Source organism: Leptosomus discolor, chromosome 11 (genome assembly GCF_034619465.1).
Source record: "Leptosomus discolor isolate bLepDis1 chromosome 11, bLepDis1.hap2, whole genome shotgun sequence".
NCBI lineage: Eukaryota > Metazoa > Chordata > Aves > Leptosomiformes > Leptosomidae > Leptosomus > Leptosomus discolor.
In genome coordinates, this window is record NC_141401.1 from 21,238,184 (window position 1) to 21,262,190 (window position 24,007).

Consider the following 24,007-nt stretch of genomic DNA (forward strand, 5'->3'; position numbering starts at 1 on the left):
GAAGTCAAGTGCAATAAAAGCTCTATTAAACATAGTTCTCATTCCATCAGGTTAATAGGCATTAACTATGCCATCTCGTTCTCCTGCTAGTCTTCAATTAGTGTAGCTGTATTGCAAAAGGCACACAAATCACCCATTAAAGTAATTTTCATTGATAGCATTTGCTTATGAAGTACAGCACATCAATTAGCCTTCTTTCTTTTCCAGCTCACATTAGCAGAAAGATTGGGAGAATCACAGATACTGCATGTTGGTCAGGAAATTGCATAGCAAGAAAGCTGAAGCAAGCAGGCCTGATTCTAGACATGTGATTCTAGCTCAGACAATGCAGTATTACTCTAAAATATGTTAGACTGAGCAATGGTTGCTGTGACATCACATGTCCATTAGAAATTGTTAATAACTCATGCAATTGATTGCTGTTTTCAGAGACCTACAAAAAAAAAGAAAAGAAGTTTCCTCTTTTGTTTATTTTAGCAGGCAGAAGGAAGCCAGGTGGCTTGCAGGTTTCTTACCTGGGTTATCAGCACTCTGAGTCATGACCCATACTGCAGATGACAAACTTAATAGGTTCTGTGAACTTTATAGATTTTAATTACATGGAGAGAAGCAAAAAATCTGTCACTTGAGAGAGATGCTTTATCATCAATTTCACTAACCAAATTATAGGCGGAACAGTGCAGTAACACAATAAGGACATAAATATATTGCATTGATAGGTTTAAATTTTCCTCACAACAAATTAGTACAATTTGGGTCTATTTTCGAGAAAAGAGCTCTGTCTAGGCCTTGGGTAGCTCAGTGTGAAATTGTTAGAAGAACCTGCAGAAGGCACCTCGCTGAACTTCAGATGTTGACCCAAACAATTTTTCTACCATCTGTTATGCTCCCTGCAGGCAATTGATAAAATCTCAATGGCGTCTCCTATAGTGAGCCGTGCTCCTGGCTGCTCCTTTTGTCTGCCTTCTCCCCTCAGCAGAGCATGTGTCACAGGTGCTTAGGTGACCCTAAGGCCAGTGGGGTTATTAGTGCTTTCTTATCTCCAGCTTGAAGTTCTTCATGCACCAGGGATGTTTAGGATTACTAGAAAATTTTTGGAAATTAAAGTTCAGTGGTAAAATATATGTTAATTATTTTGGTGTCAATTTGAAAAAAAATAGTTTTGATCATCTTTACATATGTTTCTTAAAATGCACATGATGAATGGGTTAGGTGAGATTTCTATTAACGTCAATGGTTACCTGAGAATCAACTGACATCACTATTGTATTTTATACAAAGGAGATTATTGTTATCGTTGATAAGATGCATGCAATGAAAGGTTTTCCTGAGGAGTTGGTAGCTGTGTCGCACTTTTGTCAGATTCGTGCTGCAGCATTCAAAAGCAGTTCTGAAAAACAAGGTTTGGTAGCATTATCCCTATGAGCCACATATCTGGGAATGCTGAGTTCTAGTCCTGGGCCATGTGATTCATTTGCTGTGTAGATTTGAGCAGTTTCTGTGTTTTGTAAAATGGAGATAATAGCACTTAATTATTCACCTTACAGGAATGCTGAGAAATATTTGCAAAGCACTTTGAACACGACTGATAGAAGTTTTAAGTATCTATATATATCACCGCATTGATACAAGACTATGTGATATATAAACCCAGCTTGAAAATACTTTAAAGAGACTCTAATGCTAGAGATAACCTACCAAGTGGGTCTCCTGGCTTGGCCTGGAAAGGCTGCAGATACAGATAGACCTCACATATGAAAACTGTAGCCCTAGATTCTGTTTGATATGAGCCTGCCTCTCTTGCCTCCCACCACCAGTTTGACCCCTTCTTTTACAGACTCTTTGTCTAGTCAGGTAAACTAGAAAATCCAGCAATTATTTCAGCTCCTCAGCCTAGTTTTGGGGCGAGATTAAGGGCTTTATTCATCCCAGTATCCTGTTGAAATCTTATGTCTTTAACACTTCGGAGACTTTGGATGATACTTTAAAGTAGCAAAGTATGAATATGTGCTGAGATTTGCTTTAGGTATTTGTACATGCATAATTAATGACTTGATTTTTTCTTGGGAATTATGACTTAAATTATAAGAGGATTTATCTTGAGTGAGATGGAGAAGAGTTAGAATATTACAATTTTAGAAGTTTACCAGCCAATTGCTGTTTAATTACAGGGTCAGTTGGCATATATCTCCTGTGCTTTATTTTTTTAGAAAAAAATAGAAAAATACTTTAATTTATGGATCACACACATGTTTTGAGCACTCACTGGTGTTAAAACACACTTTAAGTCTAGGATGAGTCCAAAACATTTGTCTTGTGACTTGACCATAGTGATCATGTAACTGTAGTGATAGCTGGATGTGTTTAGCACCACATTTACCTTACTGTGAGTAACTGATTCTGTTTCAAATCTCTTACCATGTTCTGAAGCCTGTTTCATTGACAGGCTGTTGAGGAGAGCAGTTTGGCCCATAATTTTATGGTGTCCGTTTCCTATACCTAGCTACTAAATGGATATCGGATACATTAATGAAGACTGATTCCTGAGCCTGGACACTTGGGGAGTTTTGGAATTTTCTTCTTTTTTAGCATATCTGTGACCTGACACAGATTTCTGAAGTAAACATTACGATTTAGATGCCTTGTTTGCAAAGTAAATGGGAGTGTTGGAAAGGGCTTCATTTGGAGTGATGCAAGGTACTTAACAGCCCAGAGCATTTTTTAGACCTGTTTCTGAGTCTGTAGATGAGTATCTGTAGTAATCTGTAGTAAGAGCCTCTGCACTGAGAGGGGAATGCTGGAAAAGCAGAAGCAAGAGAGACTTTACATGCTGCCTTCTGCTGACTCGTTCCATTCCTGCATTTCCCTTTTAAAAACTATAGGCTAGCAGAAGAAGTAAGAGTTGTTTGGCAGATGTGAAATTGCAGCCTACCCTGAAGGGTTATGAACAAGGCATTTGCAGATCTACTAAGTCAATGGTGTGGGAGACCATAAAAAAGGAACTGTTGTCTCTTCAGTAGAAGCAAGGCTCTGCAGTCCTTGAACACCAGAAAGCAGGGATATGATGAATAGAGTTGGTCACAAGAGCATGAGGCAGGCCTCAGAGTGGAGGAATTTAGAGGACCACTGGGGCAATAAGAGGGTATCAGAAAGCATAATGTAGATTGAGTGTACAGGCTTGCCAGAAAGTGTGAAGAGCTCATTTTCTTTATGTATATCTATATTTCTATATATATTTCTATATCTTTAGGAACAGGAATCCAAATACAAGATGTAAATCATCTTGAACAACATGGTTGAAAGATTACTTGGGCAGTGACAGCAGTTAAGGGTACTTGGCTTAAGTTTGGCAGGACCGAGTTCATTTGTACCTTGTGTTAATCTTTTTTTCTTGGATGGTCACCAGGGCCCAGGTGGTCCAGGCCCAGCACGCTGCTCTGCCGTATGCTCCTACAGAGAAACAGCAAAGAGAGGCCAGAGACTCCAGCAAAGAGCAGCATTCTGTCAAATCAGGACCTTCAAACTTAGGGAGCTCTAGAGTGATTGGAGTTTCTTCATCCTCCTCTGTTTGACTGTATTCTCATTTTCACCATCATCTCTGCATAATCCCCCTCACTCTCTTTCCTATCTCTAGACATTTACTCTTTATCCCTTTATCTTCCTCCCAGTCCTGCCTGACTATAAATCTGGAAATTAAGATTTTATATTTTGCAGTGATGTTGTTCACTTTTTACGTCTGTTAGATCTTTCATCCATCTTGTGTATCTCGTGTTTTCCCATGTTATAAGCTCTTTGTATGTAAACAGGCATCTTCTGCTGTTCTAAACAAGTAAGCAGTGCTGCTACACTGCAGCGCTGGTTTTGGCTGGTTCAGGTTTAATGGACTGATTACCTAAACTTTACAGGCTGGAATCAAAGTGGAACAGTTTCAGTTATGATCTAATCAAATCAAGCTGAACCCAGAAGTTGTTTGATGCCTTGCCTTTCATTAATAATGTAGCCTAAAATACAAGCCACACTAAAATGTTGTTCTGAGTCTTTTTGTGGGCATCAATTAAATCCTTCTCTACTAGAGTGTAAATCTCTTGTGTGGCCTTTTATGATAAGTTCATGTTTGATTTTAAGCTTGTGTTTAATAATGAATGTTTTCCTTAATAACAATTAAGATAGTTAAATCATGGCTTTGTATTTAGGATTAACAGAGTAAGAAACAAACATGAATCTTATGTGTTCAATTGGAAAATATCAGTGTGCAACAGGTGGCAATTATATCATGTTATATAAACATGTCTGGATTTTCCTCATATGGAACTGCACAATTGTCCATGAGGTAGCTTGAAAGTTGCATCACTGAAGCTGAAAAGAAATGGTGGTAAGAAAGAGCAGAATCTTTGCCATCTTTAATAACTGTCATTTTCCTTGAATTGTAGGCACTTTTCCTGTCTGTCTTCTAAATATATGTGCCCTGGTGTTCCAGCAGTTATGAGTACATTGTTGGCCAATATAAATGCTTTCTATGCTCATACTACAGCAGCAACTAATGTGTCTGCCTCAGATAGGTTCGCTGCTACTAACTTTGGGGTAAGTAGACTTTCTTTTTGATAGAATACTAGTCTTTGTCTTTTTTTTTCCTAATATATGATATCATAGTAAGTTCTAAATTCAAAAATTTTTTTAAAGTTGGTCATTTTAAAGAATTAGAGTTGCTGTTAGCTTTTGAAAATTTTACCCTGAGTCTTTGCAATCAGTCACTGGAAAAGCTAGAGAAGATACTGTTCAGTTCCCTACCTAGTGATGTGTAAGCTGTATAAGGTAGAAAGCACTGGCACACGTGCGTAGTGCTAAAATATTCAAGACTCTGTTTTTATTTTTATTGCAGTGGGGCTTGCAAACTGCTGGCAGCACTAGAATAAGTATCAGTTGCACTTGTTTTCTTGGACTGTGTCATCACTGAACTCATATTAACTGAGTGGATCTAGTCATAAATACTCTCCTCACAAGAGCCTATAATGATGGACTCTTACTGTTGTTGAAATAATGGTGCATTGTCCAAGTCCTGGATCTAGGTATCAGAAATTTTAGGAGGAATACCAGCATCTCAGGATGTGGTAGTACTTTTGTTGTTGCTAACTTACTTTCTGTGGATAAGCATCTCACAGTGAGGACTTCCTCGTCTTTGAACATGACAAAAAAAATACTTTCGCTCTGTATTCCAGTTTGTTCACCTGCCCTCACTGGGGAGATGAGAGCAGGAAGACGAGAGCAATAATTCAAAGAGGTTGCTTTCATACGTTTACTATTACACATGATGTAGTCAGAGACAGAGTATAAACACAATTCGATGCTGAAAAATGCATTCCTTCCTGCCTTTTTTTTTTTTTTTTTTTGGTATGGCTCTCATTTGTATGTCTGATATCAAAGCTATTTTTCATTTAACAGTAGTTCATTTAACAGTATTATGAGAACTTGGAAATGTTTTCTAAAATACCATTTATTTACATGAAATAAAATACTAAACATAACATTAAAATGTATTAAATACAAATTATAGTTGTTTGAAGTACTGTTAGAGGTACTAGTACTCTTCTCCAGTACTAAGAATAATAGAAATATTATGAATTTCAGGATTTTCAAGACAACATTATGAAATTATACATTTGGACTTGATTCTGGTTTTGCTTTTGTCTTCCTATCAAAAGTCAGAAAAACAATTATCAGACTCTGCTCAGTAAAGTCATTCAGTCCTTGCCTGGAAAAAAATGTGAAGTTTTGTTTTGTAACAATGCTGGATGCTAAAACAAATGTTGATTTGTAGCAAACAGTGTATTAAATACAACATTCCTGCATAATTTTGTCATACACTGCCTCAACTAGTTCAAACTAAATAGTTTACATTTCATGTACAAATACCTTTGAAATAGAACTTATATCTATAAAACTCACCTTGTATAGTAAGAATACCAAGGATTGATTTTTCTCATTATTGCTGAATCCTGAATGTTCTCAGGATCTGATGCTACTGCTTAGAGCCATAAATGGTCACGTTAATTCTAAATACTCCTAAAGTAATACTACCACCATTCATATATTTTCAAATTTAAGGGATGTCATAAGTCTGTTTAAAAAAAAAAATCCATTAAGTCATTATTTTCAGGTCCATTCAATAATTTTTTTAAGATAAATATTTACTCTAAATATAAAAATTTTTTTCAATTAAATGTTAAGTCTGGTGGATATATGCACATATGAATGTACCTAGGGCTGGATCTTTACTTTGCAGGCAGCATGTTCTTGAACTGGAACTGTATCTCCTGCTGCTAGAGGTGCACTTTAAACCAGGAATATTAACGTTGCTCCATTACTGTAAAGTAAAGAAGAGTTATAGACAATATGCACTGTCAAAATATTTATGATTTAATTATTGTATTACCATGACAGCGCAACATTGCTCTGTTCTTATTCGGGTTATCTTTTATAAGCCGATCAATGGTATATTATGGAATGACTACATCTTTCTTGAAACAAGGCTACTTCGCTGTTCGAGCTCTTTTAGACTTAGAGTTTGATCCAGATTTTGAAATTTAGAATATTTTTGCTGGATTTTCTATTTTTTTTTCCCCCCGTTTTTCTAATGATCAGAACTACTTGTATCCTCAGATTGGATGGAAATTAAGTCCTCTCTGCCGTTAATGCCAGTTTACCTTTGACGCAAATTCCAATCCGATTCATAGTTCGGCAGATGGATGGAAAGACAGTAGTAAGCATCAATGACAGAGATTTGGAGCTCTCTTTTTAAACAATTGACTTATAGGCAAAATATTAGATTCTTTTTGTCTCTTGGGTCAAAAGGCATCTGAGAGGGGATACCTGCACATCGTCCATCAAAAAGAACATCTCAAATTCAGGTCCTCAGGCTACAGCTGCGAAGGATTTGGCTGACTGATCTATAGCATGACACAAAAAGTTCCCTTTTTGATTGATCCCTTAAAGGAATGTGCCAAATTAGTGGCTTTTGGTGTAGGTTAGTGCTCCGCTGATGAGAGACGGTGCACAAAGAACTCTGTTCTCATATTTTTTCAGACGTATTTGAGGGATGGTGTGGATACAATCATGCATTCTGAGAGCTATCAAATCTTGCTACTTCCAGAAACCTGCTGCTTTCACATAGACTGGCGAGGATTTCTGCACGGTTTTGTGCAGTGGACTATGGAATGTGTTCTAAAGATTCGCAATTAGAAACTCTCATTAGTATTATTTGAGAATTGCACAACCCAGCTGGGTACCTCACAGCAAAATACTTTCATGGCACCTTCATCTATCAAGATAACAAGTTCATCTCCACATTTGAAAGGCAAAACTATAACTGCGTAGTATTGCTTAGACTATTCCTACAAAAGCCCCTGTTTCTGAAGAGTAATTTTCAATCATACTTTTACACCAAATTCTACTGCAAATGAGCATAGTTTCTTACACATTAAAGGGAAGGAGAAGTTCTTTCTTTGAGAGTGTAAGCAATTACAAGGCAAATATTAAAATTTAACAAGCTTAACTGTTTTAATAAGCCTTGCTAACATAACTGAAGACTTTGGACTTTATGCTGAAATGATACTGCTACTGCCTTTTTGTTCAGAGACATCAGGCAGTGCTTTTCAATTTCTAGATGTTCTGAGTAATTTAAAAATGCATCAGTCATGCAGCATTTTCCTTTCTTAATAAGAAAGTCTGTGTCATCTCACTGGTGTATTGGACAGCAGCACAGTGTTAAATGTATACCAGATAACTCACAATATAGAACAGAAAGGGACAATTGCCTAGCCTTGAAACACAGATGTCTCAGACCAGCACTTTTACGTGAAACAATGGAAAACAATCTATTTTTCAAGTAAGTTAAGAATGGAAAGCATCTTTCTGAAAACCTGCCTGTTACAGGAACCTGCAAATTCTTATACAACATATTCTTTTCTTTTTACAGAGGGAAAAGTTCATAAAACTGCTGGATCAATTGCACAACTCTCTGAGGATTGATTTATCTAAATACAGGGTATGTGCAACGTATTCAATCTAGAGAACAACTCAAATGCTTTTTCTTGTAAATATCCCTGTGGGCTTTATCTGCTTAAAGAAGTTTGAGATTAATCCCTCTTGTGGCGCAGAAGCTGAAAATATTGGGTACTGACACGGGACCCCAAATCCTTTGGGAAAAAACCTTAGTGAATTTAAGCAGTTTAACAACAGTATTTTTTCCAATTTGAAAAAAGTTACTCTGTTCTTTCCAAAAGCTAAGAATGGGTCAAGGGGTGAGCAGATATTCAAGAAAGCATGGGATTCAATAACTATGGTTAAATTAATCTGTAACTTGATTAAGTTAATTCATCTGGGAATTACTTTCACTGACTCATGCAGTGCAAACTGCAGTTACTGCTGTATTTATTCTGATACACTGACATCTTTGCTGCAACTTCCACGCTCAGATCACAGGAATGTTGAAAGAGACTTGACTCCTCATTTTTCTACATGATAGGAATTTTGGTTTCATTTCTGCCTCCTGGAAGGTCTTTCCACTGGGGTATGTTCAAAACCCAGCCCTGCAGGAAAGAAGCATGCACTGAGTACCTGCCAGTTATCAGCCACTCTGAACTCTCTCTCCTTTTCCATTCCATTGGATCATGAAACTTTGGGCTGATGCATAAGCGATGAGGGCTCTGTCAGCTATGGCTCTCCTTTCAGTTTCTAGGAATGGCAGCCTCCAACTCAAGGATTTCTCTGTTCATCTGGCCTGCTTTCTAAAACTGAAGGACAAAGGGAATATTTAAAAGAACCCCAAGACGTTAGAGGTAGTAGAAGTTGCACATACTCAGTTTTCAGACCATGTCCTTCATGCAGCAGATATGTTCACCTTAGGGTCTTTTAATTTTGAAGAATGTTATCCAGATAGTATTGGAGCGTGAGGATATTTGGCTAACATTTGATTAATAAGAAGCCATTTAAATGATGCTGCTTCCCATCAGTCTTCCTGTTAACCTAGAGATCATAGCAAAATTTCGTATGATTTCTTCATTAAGCTTACTGCTGCATTTATGCCTACCAGTGATTTATGTACCGTGGGGAACCCATAAATCATTTTCATTAGCAACATGTAGTAGTATTTTTTACTCCATTAATGTTTTGGAGATACAATATTTTAAATCATTCATATTAGAAATACAGGAGCATTATCAGAAGTGTTCCTGTTCATGTCAGAGATACTCATCACTAACTTCCTCACAGGCAGAATTCAAGTAACATGAGAACATTTCTAATTCCTACAAGCTGATCTTTGTTTGCCTAGAGGGTTTTTTCCTAGCTGTTCAAGGCTCTTACCTGTAACTCCAGTTTCACATGATTCCCCTCTTCCCGATTCTCACGTGATTCCTCTCTTCCTGATTCGCCAGGATAATTTTCCTGCCAGCAATTCTGAAAGACTCCAAGATCTGAAATCAACTGTGGACCTGCTTACCAGCATTACTTTTTTTCGAATGAAGGTATTGTCCTTTATTTGCACAGTGACTCTAAAAACAAAAATGCTGTTACCTTTTATTTTCCATGAAAATCATACCATAGTTAACACTCTTAATCAATTCATCTCCTTCAGTTTTAAATTAAATCTCTCACCTTACTGAAGATCATTGAAGTAAAGCCATCTTATACTTTTTATGAACAATGTCGTAAAAACCATTGTCTGAAGAATAAAAAGCTGAACATTTGCTTTAAAAAATAAAGAGTTATTTGGATAATACTCTTATTCAGAGGAAAGCACAAAATTATATGGATTAATTATTTCCTAAATAATGGAAAAACCTTTACTTTTTCCACCTCTAGTGGAAATATGTAGACACTTGGGAATGTACGCCTCTTCCATCATTTGCATAATTTCATTCAAATAGTGATGCAATCTACTTGCTTAACTGAAGTATTTTTTAAATGTTTTAATGCATCTTTAAACTAAGATCACCTTAAGTCAACACAATTTTAAATATTTTTATCATTACATTTCAACACTTTTTATCCTGTTACAAAAGTATATTCATTGCCACACTTGGATGTTTTGTGTTCGATCTAATTCTGACGTTGTACCATTTATGAAATATTTTATTAGGTCCTTGAATTGCAGAGTCCACCTCGCGCCAGTACTGTGGTGAAAGACTGCGTAACAGCCTGCTTGGACTCGACTTACAAATACATTTTTGACAACTGTTATGATCTCTACTCCCAGTTAGTGGATCAGGTAAGGTCAATATGAACTTGTTTCATGCCATTGCTCATTCATTATCATTAGTTTACCATAAGTAAATACAAGGCATTCCAGTGTTCCTTCATATCAAAGCACTCAGGTTTTTTCATTTTATTTATGTGAAAAGGAGCAATATATCATAAATACACCCACAGTTGGCTACGAGCTCTAAAATGTTTAACAAGATGAGTTCCAAAATGAACGTGTTAACTCATAGCTTAAACACATTGAACATGACTGTAAAATTGCCCAGCAGCTTTAGAGATGACATTAGATTGATTACTGTTCATTTAAGATCCATAATTGGAAAATAACTTTTTAAAATCTAATATTTCACTTCAGCAGCTTTAGTGAAGAAGCATTATAATTTGCTGAAAATTATATATTGTCTTTCCAGCCTTATATTTTAACACACATGGTGCCCACTTGGATCCAAGCTTTAGTAACTTCTTGAAGAAAGCAGAGGATAATTCTGTAACGTTTCGTAATGTTAGTCCATCAGGATGAACTGCAACGCAAAATGATTATAGCATTTGTTGTATTTCAAATGCCATGCAAAAGCCTCAAGAATGAGGTTTTTTTCTATAACATGGCCAGAGTTTATTCTATAAGTAATGTTAAAATTAAGAAATCTGTATCTGCAAAATGATGTAACTGTCTAAAAGGAGGGTTGCTGCTTTATCACATTACCTCTTGTTCCTTACTTTTGCCTTCTGGGTGGTACACTGGAAAAATGGTATTTCAGCGGCTATTCTTGCCTTGAAAAGGATGAATCAAGTTGTTTGACAAATGCACATTTGCTGTGTAGTGTATAATACATAAAAACAGCATACTACATAACATAAGACATCAAATTTTATTTGAAAGCACATTTCACTGAAATCCAAAATATGAATTCCTGTATTTCAGGAGAGGCAGTACATGCTATATATTCAACTTTTATGAAAGGAGAATTTATTTTCTGTTACTTGAGAAAACTTACCTCTAGCTCCCAAGCTTTGAACATAAGAATTTCTCACCAGTACCTTAGGCATTGCACGCTCTGAGTGCTCGTGTATGTGTTTATTCTCCCACAGATTATATCGTAATCTGAGTAGCAGTAATAATTAGTAGAAGGAACAGCTTCAGACTTGACATCTATTTGCCTCATAAACTGTTCTGTTTTCTTACTAACATTTACTCTGTAGCAATTTGACCTTGTCTGTTAAATATAGTATGAGCTGTTGCTCAGCTGGGTATCACATGAGTCTGCAGAGTTTATCAGCAGATGTTAGCCATTTTAGTAAACAGCTAAAAGTAAAGTAGTCTTACCTCTGCAAAGCATTGTGATACTTGCAAAAGCTTCTTTTTATTTAAGAATTGTCACTACTTTTTTTCTGTGAATTCATAAAATAGTTTAGCCTGTCTATTTTAGTAGACGGTTTAAAAATGCATGAACATTATAGCCTTCCTGTTTGGCAGAGAATGAAAAACAAGTCTAAAGTCTCTGCAATTTTTATTTTTTTTTTTAGTAGGAAGGGCAACATTAATATATTATTTTTCTCTTACACAACTCTACTTAATGATAGTGCAATATGAAATTCTGGAATAAAAAAAAAATCCACAAATATTCACTCACCTGGAAAACTGAATTGATCGCATTTCACTGTATTTATATGCCTCTTCTATTCTCTTTCACCAAGATTTCCAGTGGGTGAGTTTGTATATAGAAACTTTAAACAGCCAAGTGTCTGTCGAGTTACAATCACTAGCAAGTACAAGAAATTTTAGTAGAAATGTGCAAAAAGCAAAATTCAAAATTAGTATAAATAGACCACATTCAAAATAACGCATCAGTAACAGTAATTAAAAACAGTCAGATATAATCTTAATAACAGATAGTAAAACTTTCTGTTTCGCAGCAGTGGGAGGCAGTTCTGAGAAATATTATCTAACTAATTAGCTTTAATAAAGATGAGTAAAATAATTCAAATTACTACCTAAATTTTGCATCAGCTCTAGAGTTGTACAAGGAAACTTCCTTCTGCATTATCCTGTTACGGTTTGCTACCAATATATCTGCGCGTGCATTTAATTTTAGAACTAGCTGGGTGTACAGCTTGGTGGGACCTACAGCTCTGGCGGTTTTTCCGTGAATCCAGGTGCACTGCAGACTGGCCTGTGGTGTCACTGTTGTAATAATGAAGCAGTAACGAATATGGTAATTAACATTTCATTAGCTTCCTGTTCACAAACCCCTTAGTCTGACTACACCGGACTCCACCTTAAGCCTTCTTCATTAACTGTTATCTCTGCTCACCTCCCATCTGATGAAGCCTCCTCCTCGCAGAGGGAGGAAAGTTCATTCTAGCACGGTGGTGCAGCACAGGAGGTTCATGTTTTAGCTGCACAGTTGAGATTTGAGCTGTGAGCAGTGTGTACTAGAATTGAGGACCCCCAAAGCAACAAGAAATGGTTCATATGTAGGTCACCACCTGCTCTCACTCCGGGGAGAGACTGGCAGCTGTGGTCCTGTGGGGGCCCACTGCCGGCTCAGGGTTTTACCATGGTTCATTTCTTGCCTGAATCATATTGTGGTTGATGCTGTGAAAAAGAGCAACCTCGACAGTCTATTAAACAGTAGTATGTCCATCTGGCCAGAAGTGGTGGAGATTCCTGCGTGTCATATATGCTGTCTCTGTGTGTATGTCATGCCAACCACCTTCTGCATTTGCTGGTGTCTTCAACCTAAAATTCTCAAAGACGCCTGCCACAGTATTTCTAGAAAACATGTTTAACGTCTGAACGTGTGTAATTGTCTGACTTTAGGGTGAAAATAGAACAATGAACGATGAAAGTGAGGGTGCTCAAGCTGGAGTTTTGGGAAATTTATTACTATAAGACAAGTAACAAGGGAATCACAAAACATGCTCAGCAATCCCTGCTTCCCCTTTTTATTACTCTCTACCTTCATGTCAGAGAGACAATCACTGTTATAAAGCAAATATCTTGCAACAAAATATCATCTCTGGGGTAGAGCAATACTTCCTGGGGTGAAGAGTGGAAATGCTAACAGTATGCAAAAATATCATACTACAGTTTCACACCAGAATACAACAGAACCTATATACCAGAACACCTGATGAAACAAGACAAATGAGTACTACAGGCAGTAAAATATGACGTCTTGATGGTCTTACACGTATATTAGTGTCCTCATTATTTGAGACAAAGCACTCTGATGAGGAACTACTTCATTCTCTAGGTGGCAGACGTAGTATTTTCTCTTTTTAATTAACACTGATCTGAGTGAAGAGCTAGCTGTCTTATGTTGAAGAAAGAATGCCTTGAAAAAGTAGTTCAGGAAGCACTTTGATAACTTTCTCACTCCATTTACAAATATGTCACTGTTTCTGTTTTCTTAAGAAAACAAAACAATTTTGGCATCTTGGCTGATGCTCACAATGACTAAAGTCTCTCCAGTTATTCTTTTCACAGTCTTCTCCACTGAGTGGAACCAATAAAATGTAAATCAACCTCTTCCTGATCTCTGAAGAGCTCTTCATCAGTACAAGCCATGTCATGACTGATAGCACCAGGAGACTGGAAAAGAGCACTGGGACACCTCCTCAGCAGAATAGTATTGACATTCTATGTGGTTTTGGAGACCTTTTCAGTTGTCTGTTACGTGGCTCTGTAGTTGTCCCAGTGAAGCATAGCCCAGAAGACCAGGAACTAGCCACAATTGACTGATTCTGGAGCCAGGTGTCACACAGCTGCGACAGCACAGTGCTCTTCTCTTGCCATTTGGCTCTGCTTAGCGGTACAGCACCTCAGGTCAGGTTGATAATGTGCTAACAACATCCTAGCTTTTGGGAACCAGAGTTTCTGTATTAACAAGGTGCTGCAGATGAACGTGTGGACGGACCTATGCTTTGAGAGTTGGCTCCGTTTTGCCACACTCATCTCTGAGTCCCTGGTCACTTTTCCGCTTGGGACTTGGGAACCCAAGCCACTCAGTTGCTTTTGAAGATGTACCTCTTTTTCTTTAGTAGAAATGACAAAACTGAGCAGTTTAAAAATACAGAAGTACTGTTAAAAGTAATGTTTCATCACCTGAGAGTGCTCTGTAAAATTGCACTCTGTAGCTTCATGCTAATCAGGACTTCCATTCAGCTTCCATTCCATCATTATTTATATACAAAATATGATATTCTGACACTTAGCTTGGGGTTTGCATCAGACATAATCTTTGTGCAGATTAGTTTCTGAAATCATAGGCTGGATTTATCAAAGTTGCATCCATAGAGATGCTGTGTATTGATTGCACAGAACATTAAAAAGTAAAAACAAAGCGAAATAAAACCAGACATTGTCCTACAAACTGGTAAAATCAATGATGAGAGAAGTTGAAAGCCCTGCATTCCTCAGACCAGCCTTCAAAGATTTGTCTGCGTAATACAGATGTAGATTTTAATCCTGCTTCACACTGTGCCTGAAATTGCTTTCTCCACCCTCAGCTGGTTTTCCAGAGTGCAGAATATGTTTGCTTGTCAACAGTTTAGTCTTTTTTTCTTAAACTCAGAAAAATCCCTCCATGTTTTATCTTTTTCTTTAAGAGAATATTAAAATTCCAGCAATTGATTTTGGTGCCTCTGTGCCACGTGATCCATTCTTTGCATATAAACTCAGGTGACTAGGAAATTGATAGCAAAATGAATTTGAGAAAAATAAGATTCAGTTCAAGTAAATAATTAATTTTGATAGATATCATATGAAAAATTGCTCTTACTCAATTCCTTTTTCTGATTTTGATGTATTTACAGCAAAAGACAAACGGTCATAAATCGCATAGTTTGGATCTTGCATTAAAAAAACACATAGAATCTGCAGTATTTCCTGTGTTTGTAAATCTCAAGTGAATAATATGACTTCTCTTTAAAGATACTTCACTTACAAGGTGTTTGCAATTATCTAATTTTCCAAATGAATTCCTATGCTCTCAAAAAAATTAAATATCCTGGAACAAAATATAACATGAAATACATGAAGAAACATTCATTAGGATATCTCAGTTGAATTCCTAAACCGACAAAAACTGAATTAAGACAGCTTTGCCCAGACAAGCACGTATAACTTACTGCAGCTCTATGAAACCTTTGTAACTTCTTTACTCTGAAACTGACTGCAATTTTGTTCAAAACAGCTTAGTACACTTGATACATTCATTAAGTTTACCACTTCAGTGTTGTTCCCTGGCATTTTTGTACAGTAAAGGATGTATAGTTAGTTGTCCTAAAGCCAAGGAGTAACCAAGTCAATCAACGTGGGCGTATAAAAAATTGCCTTGTCATGTCTTGATGGTAAGACATCATCTGATGCTATTGTTTGATCTGCCAGCAGGTGCCTCTTAGGAACATCACGATTCTGCCTTGGGCCAGGCAGTTGCTGAGCTTTTACGTATGGGATCTACTACAGCATCTTCTTGGGGCATTTCGTGGGTCTGTGCATGTGGACAGCCTACCACCCACGTGATGTTACAGGGGGTCAAGATATTTTAAGTAGTCTTTCCGAAGTGAAAAGGCTAGTGAAAAAGAAAGTGGTTCTGCTAATTGGCAGACTTTCATTTGTACCAATACTTCCGGAAAGTTCTCTTGGTTTCTCTAAGAGCAGTCTGTGATTTTAGCTTGTTCAACGAATTATGTATCCATCAAAGATGAAAGACAGGCAACTTCAGAAAATCATTCTTTTAAAAAGTCACGAATCAGGAACAGTATCTGTTGACTAGTGATTTTGTCATCTTGATATATTTAGAATTTGTGTACCTCTTGACCTTTTCAGATGTATTTTTTTCAAATCTCAGTGTTGGTATTGTCCTCTATTCACTGGCTCAAACATGTTGGCACTGTATTTGTGCCAGTATGGCACTGATTGGGTATATCAAGTATATAGTTCATGGTTTTGTACTGGCAGTTTCTCTCTAATGGATATAACTTGACTGAAAAAAAAGAAAGTTACTATTACCAAGACAAGATTTTTCCACTTAATAGATGATATATTTAAGCATGTTTATACTCCAGGAACTTTGTGTGTTAATTGTTGCAAGCATATCCTTCGCTTATGTACAAACCAGTCTAATACTGGCGTTTTAAAAGGCCTTTCCACAACTTCTGTGTAAACCTTAAGTACACTGTGCCATGTAAGTGCATGTAGTGTTGTTTCCTGAAGTGAAATTGAGAACTGCTTGGGTAAGGGACCAAATCACAAGACTGAGACATGAGCTGTTATCATCACAGTTACAAAACTAGAGCAGACAAAATTTTTTGAGACCACAGAGAAGGAAAAATTTGTTTTTTTCATTTAATGAGGGCATTCTTACTGACTGTCCATAACAGGCTGATGGTAAACCCATGCCACCAGAGGAGATTTCAGCAAAGTACTCTAGAATTTAAACTTCAGCACCTCTAAAAAGGTGTTTCATTTGACTAAGAAAATGTTAAAGTGTAGTTGTATGATGCTGTCCTCCCATGCACCTTTTCTACACTGTTACGCGGTTTACCGTGACTCTCAGTTATGGTAACAGAAACATTTCCAAGCCAAACAAATTGTATCACTGAAACTTTTTTATATGAAAATAGCTCTGTTTCAAGTTAATTTTTATTCCAAGATGCAACTTTCTTCTGTCAGTTTTGTAAGTTTGCAACTAATCAATGTAAACAAACTTCCAACATTCTGTTGCCAGAAACTGCGTAAAACAAATAGTAATGCCAGCAATAATAACAATTAATGTAAAAACAATTTGAATGTTTCTGAGGATTTCTAACCCATTAGTTAGATTTTAGGATAAAGAATGGAAATTACAACTGGGCATGGGCAGAATATGCACTTTCATTTCAGAGCATAAAACTACATCTGTTAATGTGAGACTATGTTAAAAATCCCTTCTCTGAGGATTTTGAAAAGATCATCTTGATTTTTAAAGATTCCTGTGCCAGAGAATTTTTGTAGAAAGCACTTCCTTGTGCAACTATTATTTTGTGCATTAATTATGTTTTGCTATCTTTAATAAAAGAACATAATCTCCCATTCTGTGATTCACATTCATAATCGTGAAAAACTGTCTCAGCTATGTGACATTGCAGGTTTTTTTCTGTGAAATACAGTTCTTGGATAAGATACGGGACTAAATGCAAACTGGCTTTGTCTTCTACAACTGCCTTTCAGTTGTTTTGGCTTAAACATGCACTAGCTTCTGAGAAAAAACGGTAGATTAGAAATAAATCTCTCATATAGAAAGAAAATCTTTTAATAAAAGTATAATGCATACCAGGGAAAGCCCTTGTGAGTGACATTAATGCTCCGATATTAATTTCAGTTTTGAAAAGCACTCTTGTTCGCATGTGTCATCATTAATTGCTGGTGATACTAATCACACTGTCCATTACAACTGCTTCAGAGCCCCAGCTTTGTTTCAGTTGCTTTAGACACTGAAGCTCTAGCATTTGTAGATCAGCCCAGTATCTAGCAGTGATTAATGATACTTTTCTAAAATATTCCACTGTGACCACAAAACCAATTTCAATTAAGTGCTGTTGAGATTCCCTTTCTGCCATTCTAAATGCTGTTAATAGATAAAAGTTAATTGAGGTTAAGATAACATTTAATTAGTGAATATTGAGATTAAGATAATATTTAATTAATTCACTATGACACTAATACAGTGTCATAGCTATTCAAAGAGATACAGGGTCCATTGGAGTGGTCATATTTGGACTACAAATGAGAAACTCAGGGAATATACGTTTCAACTTGCAGGATAAGAGGCATATTTATTTTGTGACTTACTGGTTGAGTGAAAAGACCCCTTTCTTTCTCTGACAGCTGTGTAGAAAAGGATGTGGAGACGTACTTCTGTGTAGCAGAAATTATGTGTGTGTGTATGTGTGCGTCCATACAGAGATAAGAGTATTTCTTTTTTATATTTGATTCTCTGCAATGAAGTTATTTATTGGACATTGATAAGGAATCTGCTACTTCTGTCAACTGAAGAACTGAAAAATGCTTTTGTCTAGGAAACTGTGGACTAAGAATTCATAAATCAAAACTGTAGAGACAAAAGCTAGCTGTAAATGCACATTTTAGTGAGATTAAAAGTATACAATTCTCGGTAAAAGTTTGTAAGTGGTGGATATTAATACATACTTGTAACTATACAAAAAGGTGCAAAAAATAGGCTTTAGTCAAAAGGAATAAAAAATACTGCTTTACTTACCAACTTTTAATTAATGACTGGAGAGTCACATTGGTAATCCATCTGATATGTCAGCACGTCATGTCCCTCCTCATGATTATTACAAAAATGTAATGGAGCATCTCCGGTTCTCTGCTTTGGGGGTGAAACTGGTTGCAGTCCTCTTCATTCACAAGGCGTTTACAAGAATCTTATTTCCCTGGGTAAAAAAGGAATCAAATAACAGATTTGGTTTGCTCACGGCTTTAAAATCCTTGGCCACACAATACCTTCACAAGCCTCTCTTTTGAATATTCTTGTGTACCTTTTTCTGGTATTTTTATGTGTTCAGGAATTACTTTTTTTCCCCTCCTGCTTTGTGGTGTTTTCCTCTGCCTATCTTAAATGCAGTTTGTGGTTCTGCCAATCAATGCATGTGTCCCTGGAAAATCTCCGTGCAAGATACTTTGGGCAATAGCCTTTTCTGTTACATCTATTAAAAACCAAAGGGAAACTTAACGAGTTCTTCATTTAAAGCGAACAGCATAGCAGCTGTTAGGCCTAATAACTTCAACATTTGATCCAAAACAAAACAAGAAATGTTCCTTATCACTGATTTGTTCAGTGTTTATTGTGTAGGGTATGAAAGTTCTGCCTCAGCAGACAAATTTACCTGCACTCAGTTTTGGCACCACAAAGAATTTAAGAATGTATTTAATTGAAGTGTGGACATGCACTAAAAACCGAGTCTCTATTGATCTTCTTTGCTGACCTGGCTGTCTTTTTGCTGTGTATGTTTTTTGATATATGCCCACAGCCAGGTGCAGTCTGTCACACAATCTACTGTAAGTTGGATAGACAGTCTTTGTCCAAAATTTCTGAAGATTCTTAATACGTCACTCTTTCCAACCAAGTAATAATCTCTAGGTGGAAATCCCATAATATTTTCTCTAATTTCTCTAATACAAAGTATATTCAATCTTGTTTTAACAGGGTAAGAAACAAGAAGTTCCTAAAGAAGAACAGGGGCCAACAACAAAGAATTTGGATTTCTGGGCACAGCTTATTACTCTGATGATCACCATCATAGATGAAGATAAAACAGCATATACACCTGTCTTGAACCAGTAAGTAATTACTTTCCCTGTAAAAATTAAGAATTGTGGATTTATTAAAATAAGGAGAGGAAATGCACCTGAATCAGTAGTTGTATTTTAAATATAATCTAGAGATTTTTAAAGCTACAGAATATAACATTGACATAGTTTGGTAAAGATGATACTGAGTATTTGGAAATGAAAATGATCAGAGCTGCTCTAAAAGCAAGCCTCCAAGAGGTTTCCCACACTCCCTCCCCATTCCACAGTGTGGAAAGAAGGCACTTACATTGAAGAAAAAGCATCATCATAACTTATGTGTAGTGAGTTATGAAATATGCATCAGTAGGGAAAAAAAGAAAGCATGGAAGGAAGTGAAAAAAATCAGGTAAACTCTATCATGAATCGGGCTGTGTCAGGCTGACCTAGGGTGTTCCTTTGATAATGGAAAGTGTAGGTGATGCGCGTTGTGTCTTGGTTCAGTGATATTCTCCATTATCAATTACACTTTGTTCTATGGAAGCATATGAATATCACTTATTTCATTGAACTTGTGGGCATTATCCTGTTTAATAAAGCAATACTCTGTTTTTTCACAAGACCCACTGTCATTTTCTCGTGTAGCAATGTATCATGTCCTTTAAGATCAGATTACTTATATAGACTGTATAAGGCATCCATTTTTTTCGCTATGTTTTCTTCAGGAAAAGGAACGTTGCTTTGGTTAAAAATAAGAACTTGGGCTAGATGGAGGATAGCACATAAAGTGAGAATAAACGAACTTTTTGCTCACAGTTTAAACAGAATAGATATTTTCCAATATAGTTTTCCAAATCAGATAGAACTTGTGTCTCAAGAACTAGTGAAGCAGTGACCATGCCCAGCACTCCAAAGTGCAATCTGACGTGTTGCTGCATGCACAGCACAAAAAATGAGTGCGTTAAAGAAACAGAGACCAGACTCTCTTTGGCACCTAATTAAGACTGAACCCACCAAGTATGGAATATGAACTCTTCTGAGAATGTGTGTCTGATGTTCAGGGACTTCGATATTCTTAAAATGTAGCAGACTGAAGATTTGACAGCACAAATTAAGAAAAAGCATTTTTGCTTGTCATGATAGGAGTTTCTTTGTTTAGAGCTGAAATACAGACACACAGTACTGTGTAGGATAAAGGCTTTTGGTGTTTATTTATGTTTTGTTTCATACATTGATTCTTCTCTTTTTCTTTCAATCTGAGTTCAGTTTCATTCTGTTGTTGTGTGGTTTTATATATAGCACTTTGTTAGAACTAACCACTGTGAACAGTTTTCATTATATTTTTGCTTAATTAAGGTCAATAGAGGGAAGACATTCAGAACTGGCTACCTTTCACAAGCAGTTTAGTGTTTCTGGAAATACATAGCAATGGTCATGTACGGGCAACCTAATGGGTAATTTATTTCCCATGAAAAGCTAGCATATTCTGTTTATTAAGTTCCACCAAATATTATTGTATGGTTGACAAACCAAAGAAAGGTCTTTTTACCTAAAAATAAGGTGATATGAAGAGATGATCTCCTCCTCCTGAGCTTGTTGAAGTGTTTGGCATGACCTTTGGCTTTGTTTGGATTAGTTTTTTAATCCAATCCCCATCTTTAGCATCCTCTACCATCTTGTGCACAGCAATAAATCATGCTCAGAAATCCTTGGGCTGTCTAATTTGTTTGGAATTTGATAATCATGTCAGTCCTTTAGTGAGGGATGGTTTCTCACTGAGCTTATTCATGTGTAGGTGAAGTTTCTCTTACTTCAAACCTTAGTAAGAAAAGGAGAATCAGCCCTGTATGTGAGTCTAATTGTTGTGTATTTTGTCAGAGAACCACGGATCTTCTACGCTAATCTAACTGCCTGGGTCTCTGAAGAATTTGATCGTGAATTTTTTTAATATGGTGAATTTAAAAGACTCTTCTTGGGGACTTCTTTCTTTTTATTTTAATGCTTAGACTAATTTTTGCTTTCAATTGTGTTTCTATTTTTATTTATGTTAGAATTTACCTTCAGTTGTGGCCCCAAATGCAGATAAGTCAGTCATGACTTCTGTGAACTGTGACATACGACTTTCTTGAGCAATGTCTGAGTATATCTACCCTAGGTGGTCCCGCTCTGGCAGGGGGGATTGGACTAGATGATCTTTCGAGGTCCCTGCCAACCCCTGACATTCTGTGATTCTGATTCTATGTGAAGGTCAATTTTAGGGAAAACAAATAGAATTATATAGCTGCTTCTGTCATTACTCTTAGCCAGAAAGATATATTACAGTTGAAAAAACATTACTGCTGCTTCTGACGTTTGGAATCAAACTCCATATGTGACAGAACTATCTATAGCACAAAATGAAAGTCGTACTTAGAGTTGTCAAGTACTGATTTTAGTATTATAGCTTGATGGCAGGAAGGAATGTAATATAACATGAAATGTATAAGAAGCTCTCTTCCTTTTTACAGTACTGCTTTTAGGGTCCTCCAAGCAGTTGTAACAGTGGCCTCGAATGTCAAGCCTAGGCTCTTTTCCTTCTTCTTTACCTATAGATGCGTAGATGCTAGAACTGGAAGATTAAGAGGATGCTGAAAATATTAAATGTACATAATATACTCAGCAGCAAAACCATCTGAACAGATTAATACAGAGCAATAACAGGCATAATAAAATCTCAGTCATGTTCTACTCTGCAGTTTACATTCCTGTTTACCGCATGCATTCCTAACATGAGCGTTTTTCATAGTGCTGGTAATTCAGCCTGTCAGTTTAGTCAGAGTGAAATATATCTGACCAGATACTAAGCGTGTCTCTCTGATAAAGTGCAAGCTGGGAATGAGGGAAGACTAAGCTTTTTGGGAGTACTTGGAGATAAATATCAAATGTTATTTGATCACATGGATTTTCTATTCTTATTTATTTCACAATTTCTCTGAATATTCATGTAGTAGTATTTGTATATGTATTTATATCTATGTATGTACATCGAAGCAAACTAGAACCCTGTCCTGGTTGGGAAGAGGGCTCAGAAGGAAGACTCAAAAGTTTGTTCTCTTGCTGACTGATATTCACCTGTCGTAGGATCTTGAGCAAATCACTTCTACTTTGTCTTCTTTCCTGTTCTCTGTCTTGTCTTTTTAAACTGTAAGTTTTGAAGGTCAGTGATTTTCTCTTATTACATATTTTAAAGTTCCTGCATAGTACGATCTTAAACCTACCAGAAGCCTCTAAGTGCTGCTGTAATGCAAACAATAAATTACATATTAGTATTACATGAATAATCTTAGAAATATGAGCAACCAACTTAAAATAAACATGACTGCTGATACATAAAGCTATCTCTGGGGAAAATTGTGGCAGGAGTGGTGCACACCATAGCCATAACAATTGCACTTCCCGCAGGAAAAAATGTTCACACTTGTGTATAGTACATATACACATAAAGTCTTCATCAGTACTCTGCGGTGTCAAGTTGCGCATGTGCCTTATATTCTTAATCAAATGCACAAATAGTATTATCACAGCAAGCTAGGTTGTTATAAATACGAAGTAAAAGTTAGGGAGATTAAAACCAGGTGTATCAGCATAAGTTGCGAAGAAGACGTGATACAATTTTTAGCCCTTCCCATAGGTAAGGTACAAATCACTCAGCAAGTACCGGAGACTAGAAGCATACTGTGAAAGTTGCCAGTATTGTCCAGTAGCTCCTGGCAGATGGCAAGCCGCTAGAAACATTCTTGATTCTTTCCTAGAAGAATAAATACTGCAAAAAAGTCCTGCAGGCGTTAATCGGCTTGTCACTGTATGACAGATTGCTTCACAATAACCGAATCAACAAAAATGAACATAGGATTCATTGAAAGAGCACAGATATTTCCCACGTAGTTCACACAAACCGTCTTGCTGGTGGAGTTAGATGGAATGTTCCTTTCAACCTTGTCATCTTACAGTTGCTTTCTTTGTTTGCTGTGATAGGACTGGTATGTATTGACATTTATACTTACCATGGAGGTACTGATGGATGTTTGCTGATAGATTTCAGTCTAAGTCAGCCTGCCCTCCTCACACCTGTGTTGGAATCAGTGAGGCGGCTCCTCTAAATGGGATCTGCAAAGTCATGGTCTGTGTGACACCGGGCAGAAGATGCAGACCCTGGTGGAGTTACTGTCACTGGCCTGCACCTAAAGCCCTAACAGTGATACAGCTGAAAAAGCAAGACACCTTGCGTGATCGGCAGCACAGGGGTCAGAGGACTTTTCTTCCATGCTCATCAACACAAGGTCTGGGATGTGGCATAAGAAATATCTAAAACTTTGTCTGCTTGAAATCTTCCACCTCTGCCACAATTAGTGAAGCTGAACCAGCTCTACTGATAGATTCTGCAGGATTTAACTGAATGAACCTCACTCCTGA

At 36.9% G+C, this 24,007-nt stretch overlaps 1 protein-coding gene across 2 annotated transcripts in view; it reads left to right on the top strand.

The window, feature by feature from the left end:
• Positions 1 to 24,007, top strand: part of UNC13C (unc-13 homolog C) — a 156,349-nt gene that overhangs the window by 76,528 nt on the left and 55,814 nt on the right. For both annotated transcript variants that reach the window (XM_086471301.1, XM_086471302.1), the window contains 5 exons: positions 4,431 to 4,581; positions 7,973 to 8,041; positions 9,432 to 9,521; positions 10,136 to 10,264; positions 19,473 to 19,606. In XM_086471301.1, coding sequence (XP_086327427.1) covers positions 4,431 to 4,581; positions 7,973 to 8,041; positions 9,432 to 9,521; positions 10,136 to 10,264; positions 19,473 to 19,606 — 573 coding nt within the window. The remainder of the gene's footprint in view (positions 1 to 4,430; positions 4,582 to 7,972; positions 8,042 to 9,431; positions 9,522 to 10,135; positions 10,265 to 19,472; positions 19,607 to 24,007) is intronic.